The sequence below is a fragment of the Lepidochelys olivacea genome (assembly GCF_965140295.1).
Source record: "Lepidochelys olivacea isolate rLepOli2 genome assembly, chromosome: 2".
Taxonomy (NCBI): domain Eukaryota; kingdom Metazoa; phylum Chordata; order Testudines; family Cheloniidae; genus Lepidochelys; species Lepidochelys olivacea.
In genome coordinates, this window is record NC_140412.1 from 266330332 (window position 1) to 266346922 (window position 16591).

The following is a 16591-nucleotide window of genomic DNA, read 5'->3' on the forward strand; positions in this document are numbered from 1 at the left end:
GTACCCTCTCTTATAATACAAGATAGACAAAGATCTGTGGAATTAAAAGGCAGGCAAGTTTAAAACTGATCCAATGAAATAATTTTTAACCCAACACACAATTAGCCTGTGGGACACCCTGCCACAGGATACAGACCTCAAGGGTTTAACAGTATTTCAGTTTTCACGCAGAATCCATGACACATACACCAAGAAGGGCCAAAGACCACCCATGTTACATGGCTGCTTTTTCCTTTGTTTTAGCTTTATTTTCCTGCTGGACCGCTGTATATTTCCACACTCCAGGAAGCAGGTTCTCATATCTGATGCCAAGGGAGAGCTCGAATACTGAGCAAAGAGAACAGCATTTGCCTCAAACCATTGCAGTGCCTGTGCTGGACCGGATCCAATGTAAAGCATTTAAGGATACTTAGGCCCTGATTCAGCAAAGCACATAAGCCTGTACTAAAAGTAAAGCATGTGCTTTGCCAGGTCAGGTCATCTGAAAGATGTTGTATGAAGTCAGATTCTCTTTTAATCCACAGAGGTGAATTCCTGCACCGATTGGAATTGCAGTCACAGTGATGATCTCTGCTTGTCTTAAGGCAAAACACCGACTCACCGGCATGGAACTGGCTACGTGGGATGGTTAACAGAGATTTCCTTTTATAGCTCAGCCCAGCAGGTTGGCAGCAAAGGGGCTCCCACCTCCAGGCGCAACACAAGCAAGTGAAGCTAAGACGTCCTTTTGTTGATCCTGTTTGGAATTTATAGAAACCGTCTGGTGATGCCACTCAGCCAGAGCAAGGGACCTGGAAGATGGGACGGCCCTTGAACTAATGGGGCATTTGTTACTCTCTTCCAATGAAATGAAGCAAAGGGACTGATCCCCTTCCTGCAAGATAATGAGTAAGACCCACTAAACTCTCTGATAGCTGCTTACATTGGTTAAGGGGAAGACTGGTCTATAACATCAAGTTCATTCACAGGGGAGATGGCATGGTGTGGTGGATCAGGCACTGGACTGGGAGTCAGGAGACCTGGCTTCGCTTCTGACCTGCTGTGTCGCCGAGTCACTTCCTTTCCCATTCTGTTTTGGGGCAGGGACAGTCTCACTGTGTCTCATCCCCAGCACAATGGGGCCCTGATCACAGCCTTTGCATGCTACCACGAATACAAATCAGTTGAGATCAGAGTTGAGACCAAGGCAAATTTGAGTTTGGAATGAGGACAGCAAGAATCTGAGGTTCCAGAGGAAAAGAGCCAGTAGTGTATTCAACCCAGCTCTCTGTAAACGCAGAATTCTTCCTATGGGGTGTTTTCTAGTGTCAAACATTCCCGAGCAGTAGCTTTCTACTCCTCCCCATGGGTGGTGATTCCAGCCTCATACAGCTCACTGGTAAATCGTTCTCCCTGATACAGAACCCAAATCATCCCATCCCATCCACTCCTGCCTCCCCAAACGAATCCTGCTCCCTCCTTGGCCTCAACAGCCTTGCCATTGTTGTGGTCACAACTTACACAGTTATCTGCACATGCTGCTGTCCCTCAGAAATCCACCCCTTGGCATTCTGATCCTATTCCTTGCCTTTGACTAAACTCCCTCTGTTTTGTCAGCACCTGTCTAGCAATCAGGAGCCCAGGCCGGAGTGCAGTATTCCAGGCTCATGGGCACTACTGAGGGGGCAGTGTATGGGCTTTGGAATCTCTGCTTGTATCCAGCCTCTCCCCTTCCCCTGGTGTGTAAGGACAGATGTGCAGTAGTCGTTTTGGGTCACGGGGTCGGTCCCTCACTCGCTAGATTGTGGCAGTCCACCCACCCTCACCCCCCCCAAAAGTCAGTGGGAAATATAGAATATGAAAATGAGGCTACTTGGCTCAATGCTGCAGTCCGCGCAAGGTCCATGACTCCACTCCAAGGCAACGAATAGGTGGCTGTCTAAGGACAACAAGGTCGGGAGAGGCAGTGTGGTCTGAGGGAGGAGGCACTGGCCAGGATCTCAGGAGGTCTGGGTTTTAATTCCTGGTTCTGCCACCAAGTCACCACGAGACTGCGGAAAGTCAGTTACTCCGTGCCTCAGTTTCCCCATGTGCAAAACAGACTATGAGCCCCTGTTTTCTTTGTAAACACTTTGGGATCCTTGGATGAGAAGCACTAAGTTATCAATTGGTATGAAATCTATATCCTCTTTCAGCCTTGCTTATAAAGAAGCAAGTTGGCTCTCGGGGGTTTTCCACACTGCCACTGAAATATGCTGGCGGAGAAAGTGTAAGGCCATTTCAGGGCAAGTATTGCCAGTCATTTAAAAGCCGCAGGGCCGTCTTGCGGGCTCTCCTGCACCGGCAGATACCTGTGCCAGCAGAGAAGTCCCTTTGTAGTCAGTGGGAAGTGTGAAGCTCCTTGCCACACAACAGTCACGAAAAAAGACTGGCCCAAGCACAAAATCCACTCCCCTTCGCCATGATGATCATGAAAAAACTCGCCTTCTTCTCCCAACTCTGCTGCTGTGCCAGTGTGATCTGGTGAACAAGGCACCCGACTAGGAATCAGGAAAGCTGGGTTCTGTTCCTGGCTCCACACTGACCTGCCGCAAGGCAGAGCAGTGCCCTGTGCCCTTGTGGCCCTCCCATTCTTTATGTCTATTTCCACTGTAAGCTCTTTGGAGTGGGGACTGCCTGTCACTCAACAGAGCCTAGCACAGTGGGGTGGGATCTCAGTTGGGAGCGCTCTACAGTAATAATTTTGTCCTCTCTTGGACATGAAGGAGACTCCAGTTACCGAGAAAAACTGAAGTCCCTGTAGCGGTCTCTGAACGCAACGGGCTGCTCTCAGATCAGTCACACCGCTGTCTAGTTACGTTCAGAAGGACAGAGAGCTTTTACCATTCCCCTTGCTTGGCTCACAAGTGACTTGCAGGCCAAATATATTCTTTCATTTCATTTCATTTTATTTTTTTTAAATTTTTTTTACATAAAAAGTTCAGTAAAAATTGGATAAAGTAAAATGATTTAAGCAGTAAAATCAATCTTATCAACATAGCACAAGGCCTGCCAGAAACCCAGAGGCAGCCTGTTCCTGAATATTTACATGATAACAGATTAACCTTGCAGGAGAACAAAAAAAACAAAACTATCCTTACAAAGTGTTCCCGTGATATCAGCACGTGTTGGGCTAAAAGCAAAAAAAATTATCAATATATTCACATATACGTTAAAATATAATACAGATCTCGGGGACACAAGATGTGCGCATGGGTCAGTGCGCCTAACAGCACCGCCAGATTTGAGACCCGGGTTTGCCTGCAAAGAGGAAGAGGATGGAAGGAGCTGTCTCCACTCCGCCGCTCTGTGTCGCCCTCCTCACTCCCAAACAGTGGGCAACTGCTTCATTTCATACAGAAACGGATATTTCTGTCAAAGAATAGGCAGGGTCGGGTCAGAATTGAGAGTCCCGTCCAAGCCAACAGCCTCTGAGGTTAGCGGGGAGGATTCCTTCTCAGCAGGTCCAAAAAGGATGGATCTCTCCTTCCAAAGGTTAGAGGTGGTTATTCTAAGTCCGTGTCCTCTTTGGGCTTATAAACCGCCCCAAACTTCTGCATGTATTTCTTAATGTACTCCTTAGTTTTGTGCTTCACATTCTCGTTGCACTCCAGATCCTCCGGGTTCTTGCAGTATTTCAGCTCCTTGTTCATCACACCATGAGTCAGCTGGAAAGGAAGCAAGAAATGCAAAGGTTATTCATTGATCCAGGACGCTGGAAGGTACCTGGAAGGATTTCATACGTGTGTGGATGGCTGGAATGGAAAGGGGGACTTTCTTATGGGTGGAAACAGGGATTTTTGGACAAGCTATTCTGCTAGCTAATGGATTACTGGATTGAGCTGGCACTCCAGAAATATTGCTCCTATCTACCCTCCCTCATCATAAAAGAACAAGGGAAAATCCAGTGAAACTGAGAGGCTGCAAAAATTTAAGATAGAAAGAAATCCCCTCTCACACAATGAATAATTCACCCGTGGAACTCATTGCTACTAGATATGTGCGTCCAATAGCATAGTGGGATTCCAAAAGGATTATATATGAATATGGGTAGGGAGAACATCTACAATTACATTACATTAGACAGAACAAAACTCCCTCGCTGCCCCAGCGCCAACTGAGCCACTGAGGGGAGCTAGGAAGAAACTTCCCCTACAGGAAAGTTGTCCGACAACTGACCAAAACAGCCTTTTCTCCTTCCTCTGAAGCAGCTGGCACTGCTGGCCACTGTCAGACAGGGTCGGAAACTAGATGCACCACAATTCTCCTCCTATCTTCAGTTGTGGTATGCTGCCCACAGTGCTTCACGGTCCTTTGGCAATACAGGAAGTCACTGCAAGGAAGTGCCCCCAGCATGCCTTTCCACCAGCATGCTCGCTTGTTGCATGCCTATGGACTGGGGTCAGGTGTGGGTGAAGCTAGGGATTTGTGATCCAGCCCCCTAGGAGCAGAGAAGGCCCAGAGGGTGCAGAGGGGTTAAGCCCCAAGGGTTGTTTGAAAACCACACCCATCTCCTCTGCATTAGCTCTCCCAACATGGTGGGCCTTCCAAGCACAGCACCAGGAACTACAGCTTCTTTGGGGTTACTGAGTGGAAAACGATTCCTGCATTTGTTTTAACCCACGCGTGCACAGATGCTGCAATAAAGCCAGGGTACCTTGCGTGCCAAGTGTTTGAAGTCTTCCGTTGTGGTTATCCTCCCTACTTTGCAGTCAGGTTTGCGGTAGGGGTTCAGGCACTGCACGATGAACTGAGACATCTGGAGATGGGGAAGAGACACACTAGTAAACAGGAGCGCCTCATGCCATTGCTGATTAGCTACTGACAGTTCTGGGCCCAGGAACATTTGCCAGAAGGGGTAAAACCCATCCCTCCAAACCTCCTCCCACACGACATTTGGGCTTTCACAATAGTGAATTTAAAGGCAACCATCAATAGAGCTACAAGCTAGTGTAAAACAATTAAACCTTCTTAGTGGAGTCTAAGGGACGGATCCCACCTCCCACTCACACCAGCAGCGACTAAGAAAAGACCAAGCTGCAGTGTATTCAATCAAGTTGTAGATTTGTGGCAGTTGCCATCTTTGGCTGTCAGACTGGGTGGATTGACTGGGGACCTTCACAGCTAAAAGCCTATAGCTTGAGGTAAAGAGCTACAAGCTCTGTAACAACTCATATCCTCTGCAAACGGGCACAGAGGGGGACCTATAACACACCCACACCAGTGGGTTACACACTCTCTTGCTGAGTAATTGTTACACGATTTCCCGAGGGCCACCTATACTTTCTTCTTATAGCTAATTCCTCTCTCAACACACATGCTCCATGCACTATAAGCACACACAAGATTCCAGCTAAAACAGCGAGCTAGCTTTTGAAAAGTGACCACCTCATTTTATTACACGGAAAAACAAAAATGGTGGGAAAAACGTAACCATGGACCCAACCCTGAACTGCTTCCCCAGGCAAAGTTCCCTTTACTTCCATAAGAGTTCAGCCTGAGTAAGGTGCTCAGGATAGGCCTTCTGTGTGCAGCCTTCAGGGTTATGAGTATCTACAGTCCCAGAGCCTTTACATCCCACCTGTCCTGCAGGATGGGAATTGGGTTTTCCCTTTAATATGGTAACTCAGGGTTATCGACAGGTATTCAGCCTGCAGACAGAGTCTCATCCGATCAGGACGCAGTCACTTCCAGAGCGTGGCCTACCTTACCACAGTGCATGGGAAACAGCTCCTCTGCTCTTGCTCAGCTGCAGCAAGTCCCGATCCACCCTTATGCCCTAAGAAGAACCCTAAGTAGGGAGTGTTTTACAGTCCTGGGTCCTTCACTCTGCCTGCCCTGAAGGATGAATTCCACTGAGTTGCTATAAAGTGACCCTCCCTTCCTGAGAGAGACATGGTGGTGAAATCCTATCCCATGTAAGTCATTGTGAGCTTCGTCATTGACTTCAGTTGGGCCAGCATTTCCCTCAGGGGATTCTTAAGACTCCAAGACTGAATAGTAGCTGGTCTATGGGATTATTGAATTATGAGCCCAAGTAAAGACTCGGACTAACCTCTTCTGCAAAGGACAGGACATTCTGCTGCCCTCCAGCCCCCTGCTTTAGAAAGCCTATCTCAAAACCCTTACCTCTTTCCTGAACACTTCTTTGCTCTTCTTAGCCAGCTCACTCGAAGTGTCGGCTTCTGCTGTTTTGGGTTTTTTGGAAGACTGCGGGGGAGAAAAAAGTCAAACTGTCACTTTCTGACTTATAAACACAAAATACAAACCAAACCAAGATGGCCCCACGCTGCTGCAACACGAGAGACATTTCCCCATTCCCACCACTGATATTACAAGAATGCGGGGTTGGCCCAGCAGCCTCTCTTCCAAGTAATTTTGAGGAGTAAGAATTCCGATGACAAGGGAGGGTTATCACGTACCGCAGAAGTCCATCATTACTGGAGCACATGACTGGGCCCGAATGTCTTTTGTGAGTTAGAAGCCTGATCTGTTTCTGCATTAAGACTCCTTGTGCTCATCTGCAAGGCTCTGTATCAGCCTGCATCTCAGCACTCCTTGCATTCTACTCCTCCACAGTGCACCCTAAGCCCTGGCCACTCCTCTCAGAGGGCTTGTCTACACAGGGAAATTGACTGGCATAGCTATAGCACATTATTTACTCCAGTATGGCTATGCTGGTATAAGTCCGCTATGTAGACAAGCCCTCAGGCTCTTTTCTTCCACCCACTTGCAATTCACTGCCATTAAACATCCTACTCTTCTCCAGACATCTCAAGACTCACTGCTGCTGGCTCACTTTCCATCGCTATTCTCGGCTCCAGAGCTAGTTGTTCTCCTGCTCGTGCCTGACCACACTGAAAACAAGAAAGCACAAAATCGTAATAAAAGGGATGATCTTTGCAAATCACTCATTTCCTCCTACCCATTTATTTCCCCAGCTTCCCCTCCTCCATGTCCTCATCTTATGTGCTCTAACTCAGCATATGAGCTCCTCAGGCCAGGAAACGGATTTTCTCTCTTCTCCAGGGTGCTATATAAATAATCACCATCCAAAAGTGAAGAGAATGTTAAGGCTGTAGAGTCAAGCACTTGAAGGTTTGTATATGGCAGAATTAAGGAACAGATAGTACGTGATCATGGAATTAAAGATGGTACCATAATGTATAAGGGAACTGAATCAACATGGCACAGACCACCTTAATCTGGCCCCCATGCATGTATATATTACGGTACGGTCTAATCACATGATCACATACTATTTTTTCCTTAATTCTGGCATTTCCTAACTTTTGGGGGCTTGACTTTGCAATTTCAGTGTTTTTAATGATCTTGTAATTTCCTAATTAAAAAACAAAACAAAATTTCTGTTTTTTCAGTTTATCGCGTGGAACCATAATGACCCGCAACTCAAGTCATCAGCAAGGTTCAGACCATTGGATCCGCAGCATATTTCTCTACCATTTGAGCTAACAGAGTAACTGGTAGCAGTAGCAGGTGATTAACTTCTGTGCGGGTCAGGCAGGGGGATGAGAGAGACACTTTGCCACTCAGTTTCACAGCCATTTGTCTCCAGCCTACCTTTCACCCCCACAGTCTCTCTGCCTCTGCTCCTATCCACCTTCCAACCCTTTCCCCTCACCCTCTGGCTTCTGCAATCCCCTGCTTCTATTCCCTCTCTGCATTTGAGTCAGGATGTTTCCTCCTCCTCTTCCATGCTGCCTGAGCGCCAGCAACAGGAGCACAAGCACTGGGCTTTCAGTTCTGGTGCCCAGTGCCACAGCTGCCAGAGCAAGTCCGGCTTCACAAGTCCCGCAGGCCTGGACTAGAGCATGCTCCGTTGCTCTGTGGTGAGGGTACACGCTATGTTTCATAAAGCATGCTCAGTGCAGACCCCATTAGCTGCCAGACTGAAATCTCTGCAGAGCACATGTAAACCAAGATTTTTTCAAAGGCTCATAACTTCAGAGGCCAAATTTGGAAAGCTTTTCACATTGCAAATTCCTGCTGGAAGGAATGGAGCTTCTCAACCAAATGACTGTCAGAATTTTTTAAACCTGGGGGGGAAAAAATGGCTACCACCCTTTCGTAACTGTTGTTCTTCGAGATGTGTTGCTCACGTCCATTCCATGTCAGGTGTGTGCATACTGCATGCGCCAGAAGTTTTTCCCCCAGTAGTGTCTGTAGGGACCAGCCGTGGCACCTTCTGGAGTGGCGCACCGCCTATGTGCCAGTATAAGGTGCGCCCCTTCAGTTCCTTCTTGCCAGAACTCTGACAGAGGGGCAGGGGTGGACAGGTCATGGAATGGACATGAGCAAGATCTCGTAGAACAGTTAGTTACGAGAGGTAAGTAACTGTTTTTCCTTCTTCGAGTGCTTGCTCGTGTTTATTCCATGTCTTGTGACTCTCAAGGAATCGGAGGCAGGCAGGAGTTCACGGACGTGTCGATTGCACGCAGCTCTGCCAAAGCCAGCGTCATCTCTGGTCTGCTGGGTGATGGCATAGTGGGCTGTGAAGGTGCCGACTGATGACCACGTCGCGGCTCTGCAGATGTCCTGGATAGGGACATGTGCCAGGAAAGCTGCCGACTATACTTGAGCCCTTGTGGAATGAGCTTGGTGGAGGCACAGCCTGTGCCAGCTTGTAGTAGGTATGGATGCAGGTGGTGATCCAGGAGGAAATCCCCTGAGAAGACACTGGGAGACCCTTCATTCTGTCAGCCGTTGCAATGAAAAGTTGAGTAGACCTGCGGAAGGGCTTGGTTCACTCAAGGAAGAAAGCCAGGGCATGCCTGACATCTAGTGTGTGTAGATGCCTCTCCTCGCTGGAAGCATGTGGCTTCGGAAGGAAGATATCCTGATGGACATGGAACTGTGATACCACCTTTGGCAGGAAGGCCGGATGGCGATGCGGCTGGACCTTGTCCTTGTAGAACACCGTATATGGGGGTTCTGACGTTAGAGCCTTAATCTCGGAGGCTCGCCTTGCCAAGGTGACAGTTGCAAGGAAAACAACCTTCCATGACAGATGTAAAATACAGCAGGAGGCTAAAGGCTCAAGGGGAAGGTCAGTGAGGCTGGTGAGGAGCAGGTTGAGATCCCATTGGGGAACTGGATCCCAGACCTGCAGGAAAAGTCTCTCAAGGTCCTTCAGGAACCTGATAGTCATTGCATGCGAGAAGACTGATTTACCTTGGATGAAAGGCCAACAGGGCTGCCAGGTGCACCTTGATCGAGAGGGCAAGGCGCTGGTGCTTCAAGTGAAGCAGCTAATCCAGGATAGACTGTAAAGATGACTGAACTGGAGAAAGGTTCCACTCCAACGCCCAGCAGGAGAAGCACTTCCACTTTGCCAGGTACGTAGCTCTGGCGGAGGGCTTTCGGCTTTCTGCTTTCTAAAAGAACCTGCTGAACCTGACTCAAGCAGGCTTGTTCCTCAAGACTCAGCCACACAGCATCCATGCAGTAAGGTGCATGGAGGTGAGGTTCGGGTGCAGTAACCGTCCCAAGTCCTGCAAGGTTGGGAAGCGTCCATGGGAGTGTCACCGCTAAGTACATGAGCATGCCGAACCAATGCTGGCAAGGCAATGCCAGGGTGGTTACAATGACTCTCACCTTGTCCCTCTTGATCTTCAAGAGGACTTTGCTGATCAGTGGGATTGGTGGGAAGGCCTACGTCAGGGCACCTGCCCATCACAGAGAAAGGCATCGGATAGTGAGCTGCTTTCAGGACCTTGCAGAAAGCAGAACTGGCGACATTTTCTGTTCTGCCTAGTGGCGAATAGATCCACTTGGGGAGTTCCCCACCTCTGGAAGATCATCCTGATGACCTCCAAGTGGAGGGACCACATGTGGCGAGAGAAGAAGGACCTGCTGAGGTGATCCACCAGTGAGTTCTGGACACCGGGGAAGCACAGGGCTTCTAGATGGATAGAGTGCTGGATAGAGAAATCCCACAGGAAAAATGCTTCCTGACAGAGGGCCGATGACCTTGCTCCTCCCCGTCTGTTGACACAGAACATGGACGCCGCGTTGCCGGTCAATACTTGCACCACTTATCCTGACTGCTGGGGAAGGAACACTTCGCAAGCCAGACCGATGGCCATGAGCTCCTTGATGTTTATATGTAGTGACAAGTCCTCCTCGGACCACAGGCCTGGAGTTTTTAGTGTGCCAAGGTGGGCTCCCCAGGCCAGGTCAGACACGTCCAAGGCTAGTGACCCTGGCACTCCCTCTGACATGTGACATGGGTTGGACCACCATTCCAGGGAGGTGAGTATATGTGGCGGAATTGGGAGGACCTTGTCCAAGTGATGCCTGGCTAGGGAACAGACCGACACCAGCCACATCTGGAGGGGGTCTGAGGTGCAATCGTGCATGCTGAACTATGTAGGCGCATGCTGCCATGTGTCCCAACAGCCTGAGGCAGACTCGGGCTGCAGCGAGCAGGTGGTTGGTGACTTGGGCAATCAGGTCTGACATTGCTCTGAATCAGAGTTCTGGGAGGAAAGCCCTGGCTCGGGTAGAGTCGAAGACAGCTCCGATGAACTCTATCCTTTGCAGCAGGACTAAAGTTGATTTCTGTTCATTTATCAACAGCCCCAGCGCTTGGCAAGTGGCTTGCACAACTGTAATGCTGTGTTGAACGTGCTCCCTCGAGTGACCCTTGATAAGCCAGTAGTCAAAGTATGGGTCTGAACCCCCCGGCGTCTGAGGAAGGCTGCGACCACCGCCACACATTTGATAAAACTCTTGGCTCTGTGGCCAGGCCAAACAGGAGCACTGGCCCGAGGGCACTGTGACCTCCTCGACCTCTGAACCTGAGGAGGAAGGGCCTCCCTTGGGGACCCAGGCGGTGCCACTCCTGCCTCCATCTCCCTACCATACTGGCCCTCCCGGCGCTTATCACTTGGGGAGTGGTCCTGGGATTTCGGTGGATCAGCGATGGTAATCTGGTGATCGACGCCTAGAGCTGGGGGATTGGTGCTGGGGCTCTGGCGACTAGGAGGGGGAAACATGGAGATCGTCGTCACGGCTCCGGGAACCAGCATCACGAGTCCAGCGACCAGCATTGCAATTCTGGAGAATGGTGGTGTGGTTCTGGAGACTGACACCGTGGCTCAGGGACCAGCACTGTTGCTCCAGGGACCTATGCCACTCCTCTGGAGGTCTGCACTGAGTGTCCAGAAAATGGCGCCACGCTTCCAGGGACTGTTGCAGAGAACTCTGGCAGGTCTCAGCGGGTTCAGGAGACTGCTATCGTGACACCACCTTTTCCTTACAGGACATCGGGGAGCACCCTCTCCTGGTGTGCTTTCTCTGCTTCTTAGCAGGCACCGGGGATGGAGATCGGTGCCAGGCAGATGTCGGTGCTGATGGCATGCTTCGCATGGATGCTGGTGCTTGGCACCGAGTCCGAATGGGCTGGCTCCCTGAGGAATGCTCTTAACCTTATGTCCCGCTCCTTCTTGGTTCGCGGCTTGAAGCTTTTACAGATGTGACACTTGTCGCAGACGTGGGTTTCCCCCAGACACTTTAAGCGGCTCTGGTGGGGATTGCTGCTGGACATAGGTTTCTTGCAGTGCTCACAATGTATGAAGCCCAGAGACCAGGGCATGCCCCATCCCTGGACTAAGACCCTTAAGGGACTAACTAACCTATCTGTATAACTACTCTAAAAAAACTAATAAAGCTATCTGACAACTATGTACACTTAGAGTAGAGAGAACCACTGGTAGATTTGCTTGCCGAGGCAAGAGAACATTCCAGTACTGTTACCGGAGATAAGAAGGAACTGAATGGAGGAGGAGCTGGCCACACCCCTTATACCAGCGTATGCGTGCATGACTCCAGAGGGCACCAGAGCCGGTCCGCTATGGATACCACTGAGGGAAAAGCTTCGGGCACCAGTGCATATGGCAAGCACACACACCTAACATGGAATGGACATGAGCAAGCACTCAGAGAAGAACAATGTGTTTTCTCTTATCTAGTTTTCAGAAGTGGCTGAACCATCTTCGCTGAAACTTTCAAAAACAATTCAGCCTAAAGCAGCCACCCAGCACAGAAAACTGCAGCCCAAACAGTTAAAGGCTGGCAAAGTTATAAACAACCGTCTTCTAACAGTGTTAGCCAATCTGAACTTTAGATATAGCTAGCACTCCGCCTGTAATAAACGGCAGATCTATTACACCAATAATGAACATCACTGATTCCAAGGGGAAATACTGTCCTGTTTCAAAGGGTCTTGTGCTCAGGAGCATACACATATATATTCATTCTGTTAACCGTTTGGAAGTCCCATGCTGTGCAATCAGAGGCAAGTTTTCAGTATTGCCTTTCATGCTACAGGACACCAAGGAGACAGTAGTGGAAATATCCATAGGGAATCCAAGACTGGATCAGAAAACTCCAGGAAACCACGTGCCCCTTATGGCATACATTTTTCAGTGGAATGTGAACCTGGTTTCCCTGCTAATGGATCACTTTCCAATAGCAAGAGGAGCCTACGATTGCTGTTGCATTGGTGAAGCATGCCAGGTTCAAGTCTGCTATTAAGAAAATCCATGCAGGACACTCTGATTCTATGCAAACTCCTCTGTTGCAGTGGCATTGGAACATTGGAAGTGCTCTGCTGTGTTGGAGGGAAAAGGCAGCAATGAATAACAGAGCAGAGGGGGTCTGGGAGAAAGTCCTCCCACTCCCGCAAAACAGGGTTTGTCTGCATGGGACATTAGAGTGCAGCAAGCCAGTGTGTGAACCTACAGCGCACTAGCCGTAACATCCCACATGGACACTGCTAAAGTGCACGACGAGCTCTATAGTGTGCTTTGAGGCACTTCCATTTCAAAACAGTAGTACGTCAAAGTATGCTGCAAAACTTTCAGTGCATTGCATCCCATGTGGACACTGCCACAACTGCGTGACAGGCTAAAGCACTGTAGATTCACACCCAGGTTTCCTGCACACAAACATCCCATGTAGACAAGCTCACATTTTCCATGGAAAAAGCTAAAATTTGCAAGCCTGGCTACTTGAACACAACTGGTTAATTCAGAGAGGGCTAATTCAGGTTCTCTATGGATTACTGTGGTTAGCATTATTAGCGCTCCAGTATGTTTAGCTAGAGGATAGGAGGAGGAAATTGGAAGTTTTTTTCTCATTTTATTTCATGTATGTTAACGTGCTATTACAAATGAAATTATGATTCTAACTTTCTTTCCCTTAACCTTCAGCACCATGGCTGCTTTCGTTTCTGGTGCTTAAAACTCTTCTCACTGTTTACAGGATGGGTCTGCCCCACTTCCCCAATACTTCCCCCCATATTTTTGTGGAAGGGAGAGATGTCAATGCTTGAAGCTATTAGACAGCACTGGCTTACAATCTGCCAACTACACAGACCTGTGGGGTGCATTATTTTATGATAAATGTTTCTAAAGTTTTGTTTTTAAAGGGATGTTATGTTTATACAAAGACTCACCACGGCTCTCCTTTCATAATCAATGGGGCTATTCACTGAGACACTACCTAAAGCTATCTTAGAAAAAGGACCAAAAAAAATGGATTAGATGGCATGTAATACTCCATCTAAACTCCCCAGGTTTAACACGCTTTACATAGCATTCAACTCTCCTGCATTATGTTTTCAAACAAGTGGCATCATTCTGTGCATTACACTACCAGGAAGAGAGAAACTATTTATTATTTTACAGAACCCAAAGGTATGCTAAGCTTTTCACAATGCAGGGAGAAAACCCAGCCCTTGCTCCGAGGTTTGCTGGTGCTTGACACAACCAAGTAGGGAAAACAAACAGTTGTGAGGGATGGAGCAGGGAAGGGTGAGAGCTGTACAGCAATAAGAGCACATGGTTATTTGGACTGGTCATGCTCACCTCATGAAGGTTCAATAACCAGGTTAGTGGGTTTTTGGGAGGTTTCTTTGTTTCAAAGTTAGCGGTTATCAGAAATTATGGAGTCATTGTGGGCACTGTAGACATCCTGCAGTTAACCCAGGGCCTCTCAATCCACTGAAATGTAAAACAACTGACAAGCTAGACACAATGCAAGCTAGACACACAAGAATCACTCCCACCCATCACCAAAGTGCAGCTACCTCAGGGTAAAATGCAGCAGCTGTAACTGCACAAGGCAACGCTACCCAACAGCCCAGTGGACATGGTGAAGAAGAATGGGGTACTCAATTGAAATTGCCAGGGTCATTTAGGGAGACAGGTTGCTCCACCTGGAATTTGACCAGGCACCCAGATTAATATGCATTCTCTTACATTCCTAATTCAGGATAGGAGTTCCCAGCTTCACTCTGGCATGCTCAGAACCCCACCCATATGGCTCACCAGCAACCCTATGCTAGGAATAGCTGGAGTAGATCCAAGAGTACCATAGATCTTTGTTTGATGTCTCTGTATAAATACATCTGAAAGTGCGCGATATCTGACTGGAGAGTGGTAAACGCTTTTAAGCCAACCCCATGGTGCAACTCAGTAGTGAACGAAGAGTAGAGTTTGAACTCTGGGATCACAAAGCAGTGGGAGCTGGGAGTGTCTCAGAGATGCTCAGTTCCTCATGTGCAACAAACTGGTGACAGAAGGATGCTTTGTGGAAAATGTGAGACATTTTAGTTTGCATTGTGGCACTTTGGGGGATACGAGAGGCTGGTGGCTCATAGGCAAGAAAAACAAACTGGACCAAATTGGAGCAATGTGTCCTGAAATGCTACACAAGGAGTTCTTTGACTCCACCTGTTTTCTCCCGTCTAGTCTGTGAAGGGACAATTAATTTGTTGACATAAGTTCTTAAAAACTTAAAAATGAGAGCTCATAGTCTGAAATATCAGGTTGCCATATGGAAAAATCACATTTCATTGCAGCACCAGGATTCAATATTAACAGGTATGGCACACAGCCAGCTTATACTGCGTTTTATATCACCACTAGCACAAAGACATGGGAAGTCAGACTGGCGTGCTCTCAGACATTTGGCAGGGCCATTTTCATTTCATTTTACATCCCTGTAAATCTGACGTGCTGAGATGGAGCTGGCCTTGAGGGAGCCGTGAATCACCTGGACCAAGAAGAAAAGGAGACGCAGTATGCAACAAGCACGTTTTATCTCCGCAGGTTTTTTTTAAATACATGGGGTGCTGGAGTCTAGTTTGCTTTGGGTCTGTTCAGCCAAAGTCCAGCTTTATCCACTCCTCTAACCAAACCTGGATATTTGGCAGTAGCTACCAGTCATTTATTAGCGAAGTAGTGCCAAAAATACCTTCAGAAAGGGCCTTGCTAAATCATCTTGATTTTACATTCGACATGGACATCATCCGGACCAGTTAATCACTCAAAAGCAAAACAGGATTTTCAGATGAGGTTAATTAATGGTCCTGTGAAGTTAGTATGCCCTAATCATAAAAGTCAGGGCTTTAGTGCAGATCTTTACCTTCAGAGACATCTGTTCCTCTCTTTCCTTAAAAAGTAACTCTTGCTGGTTTCAGTCTGGGGTCTCTCGCCAATTAAAATTTCAAAGACAGAAGCAAGAAACAGGTAACCGTTTTTAATAACCCATGCACTACTTTAACCAGCTTAAGTAGTACGCAATGCAAACTGGTCCTGTCTGTTGTATACAAATACTATAAGACTCAGATTTGTTGAAATTCGAAGATATAGCTACAGTTGCATTTGGCAAGTTCCAAGGGACACTATTCACTTACCTATTTGAACTAATAACTGATGATATCAAGAAGGTTGAAGTGTTAAATGCCTATTTTACTTCAGTCTTCATTACAAAAGGTTAATGATGACCAGATACTCAACAAATTAATACTAAGAACAAAGGGGAGGGGATGCAAGACAAAATAAAGAGAACAGGATGAAGAAGATTTAGATTAGCTAAATATATTTAAATTGGCAGGGCCTGATGAAATTCATCCTAGGGTACTTAAGGAACTAGTTGAAGCAATCTCAAAACCATCAGCAATGATCTTTGAGAACTCATGGAGGACCGTGGAGGTCCCAGAGGATGGGAGAAGGGCAAAAATAGGACCCATCCTTAAAAAGGGGAACCAAGAGGAATTACAGACCAGTCAGCCTAACTTTGATACCAGGAAGGATACTGGAACAAATTACTAACAATCCATTTGTAAGCACCTAGAGAACAACAGGGTTATAAGGAATAGCCAGCATGGAACTGTCAAAAACAAATCATGCCAAACTATCTAATTTCCTTCTTTGATAGAGTTACTGGCCTAGTGGATTGGCAGGGAGGGGGGCATGAAATGGAAGCAGAAGACGTGATCTATTTTGATTTTGCTAAGGCTTTTCACACAGACCCACATGACATTCTCATAAGCAAATTAGGGAAATGCAGTCCAGATGAAATAACTATGAGGTGGGTGCACAACTGGTTGCAAGACCATACTCAAAGAGTAGTTATCAACAGTTTTCTGTCAAACTGGGAGGGTGTATCTAGGGAGGACTTATGGGGGGGTGGTCAGTCTTGAGTCTGATATTATTCAATATTTTCATTAATGACTTGGATAATGGAGTAAAGAGTATGCTTA

At 47.6% G+C, this 16591-nt stretch overlaps 1 protein-coding gene across 4 annotated transcripts in view; it reads right to left on the bottom strand.

The window, feature by feature from the left end:
• Positions 1–2940: 2940 nt before the first annotated feature.
• Positions 2941–16591, bottom strand: part of SETD2 (SET domain containing 2, histone lysine methyltransferase) — a gene marked incomplete at its 5' end in the record, with an annotated part of 151353 nt that continues 137702 nt past the window's right edge. For 2 of the 4 annotated variants that reach the window (XM_084620145.1, XM_084620144.1), the window contains 4 exons: positions 2941–3686; positions 4676–4777; positions 6148–6228; positions 6804–6875. In XM_084620145.1, the coding sequence (XP_084476271.1) occupies positions 3525–3686; positions 4676–4777; positions 6148–6228; positions 6804–6875 (417 nt within the window). In that variant the 3' untranslated portion in view covers positions 2941–3524. The remainder of the gene's footprint in view (positions 3687–4675; positions 4778–6147; positions 6229–6803; positions 6876–16591) is intronic. The other 2 variants (XM_084620147.1, XM_084620146.1) reach the window with 1 other exon arrangement.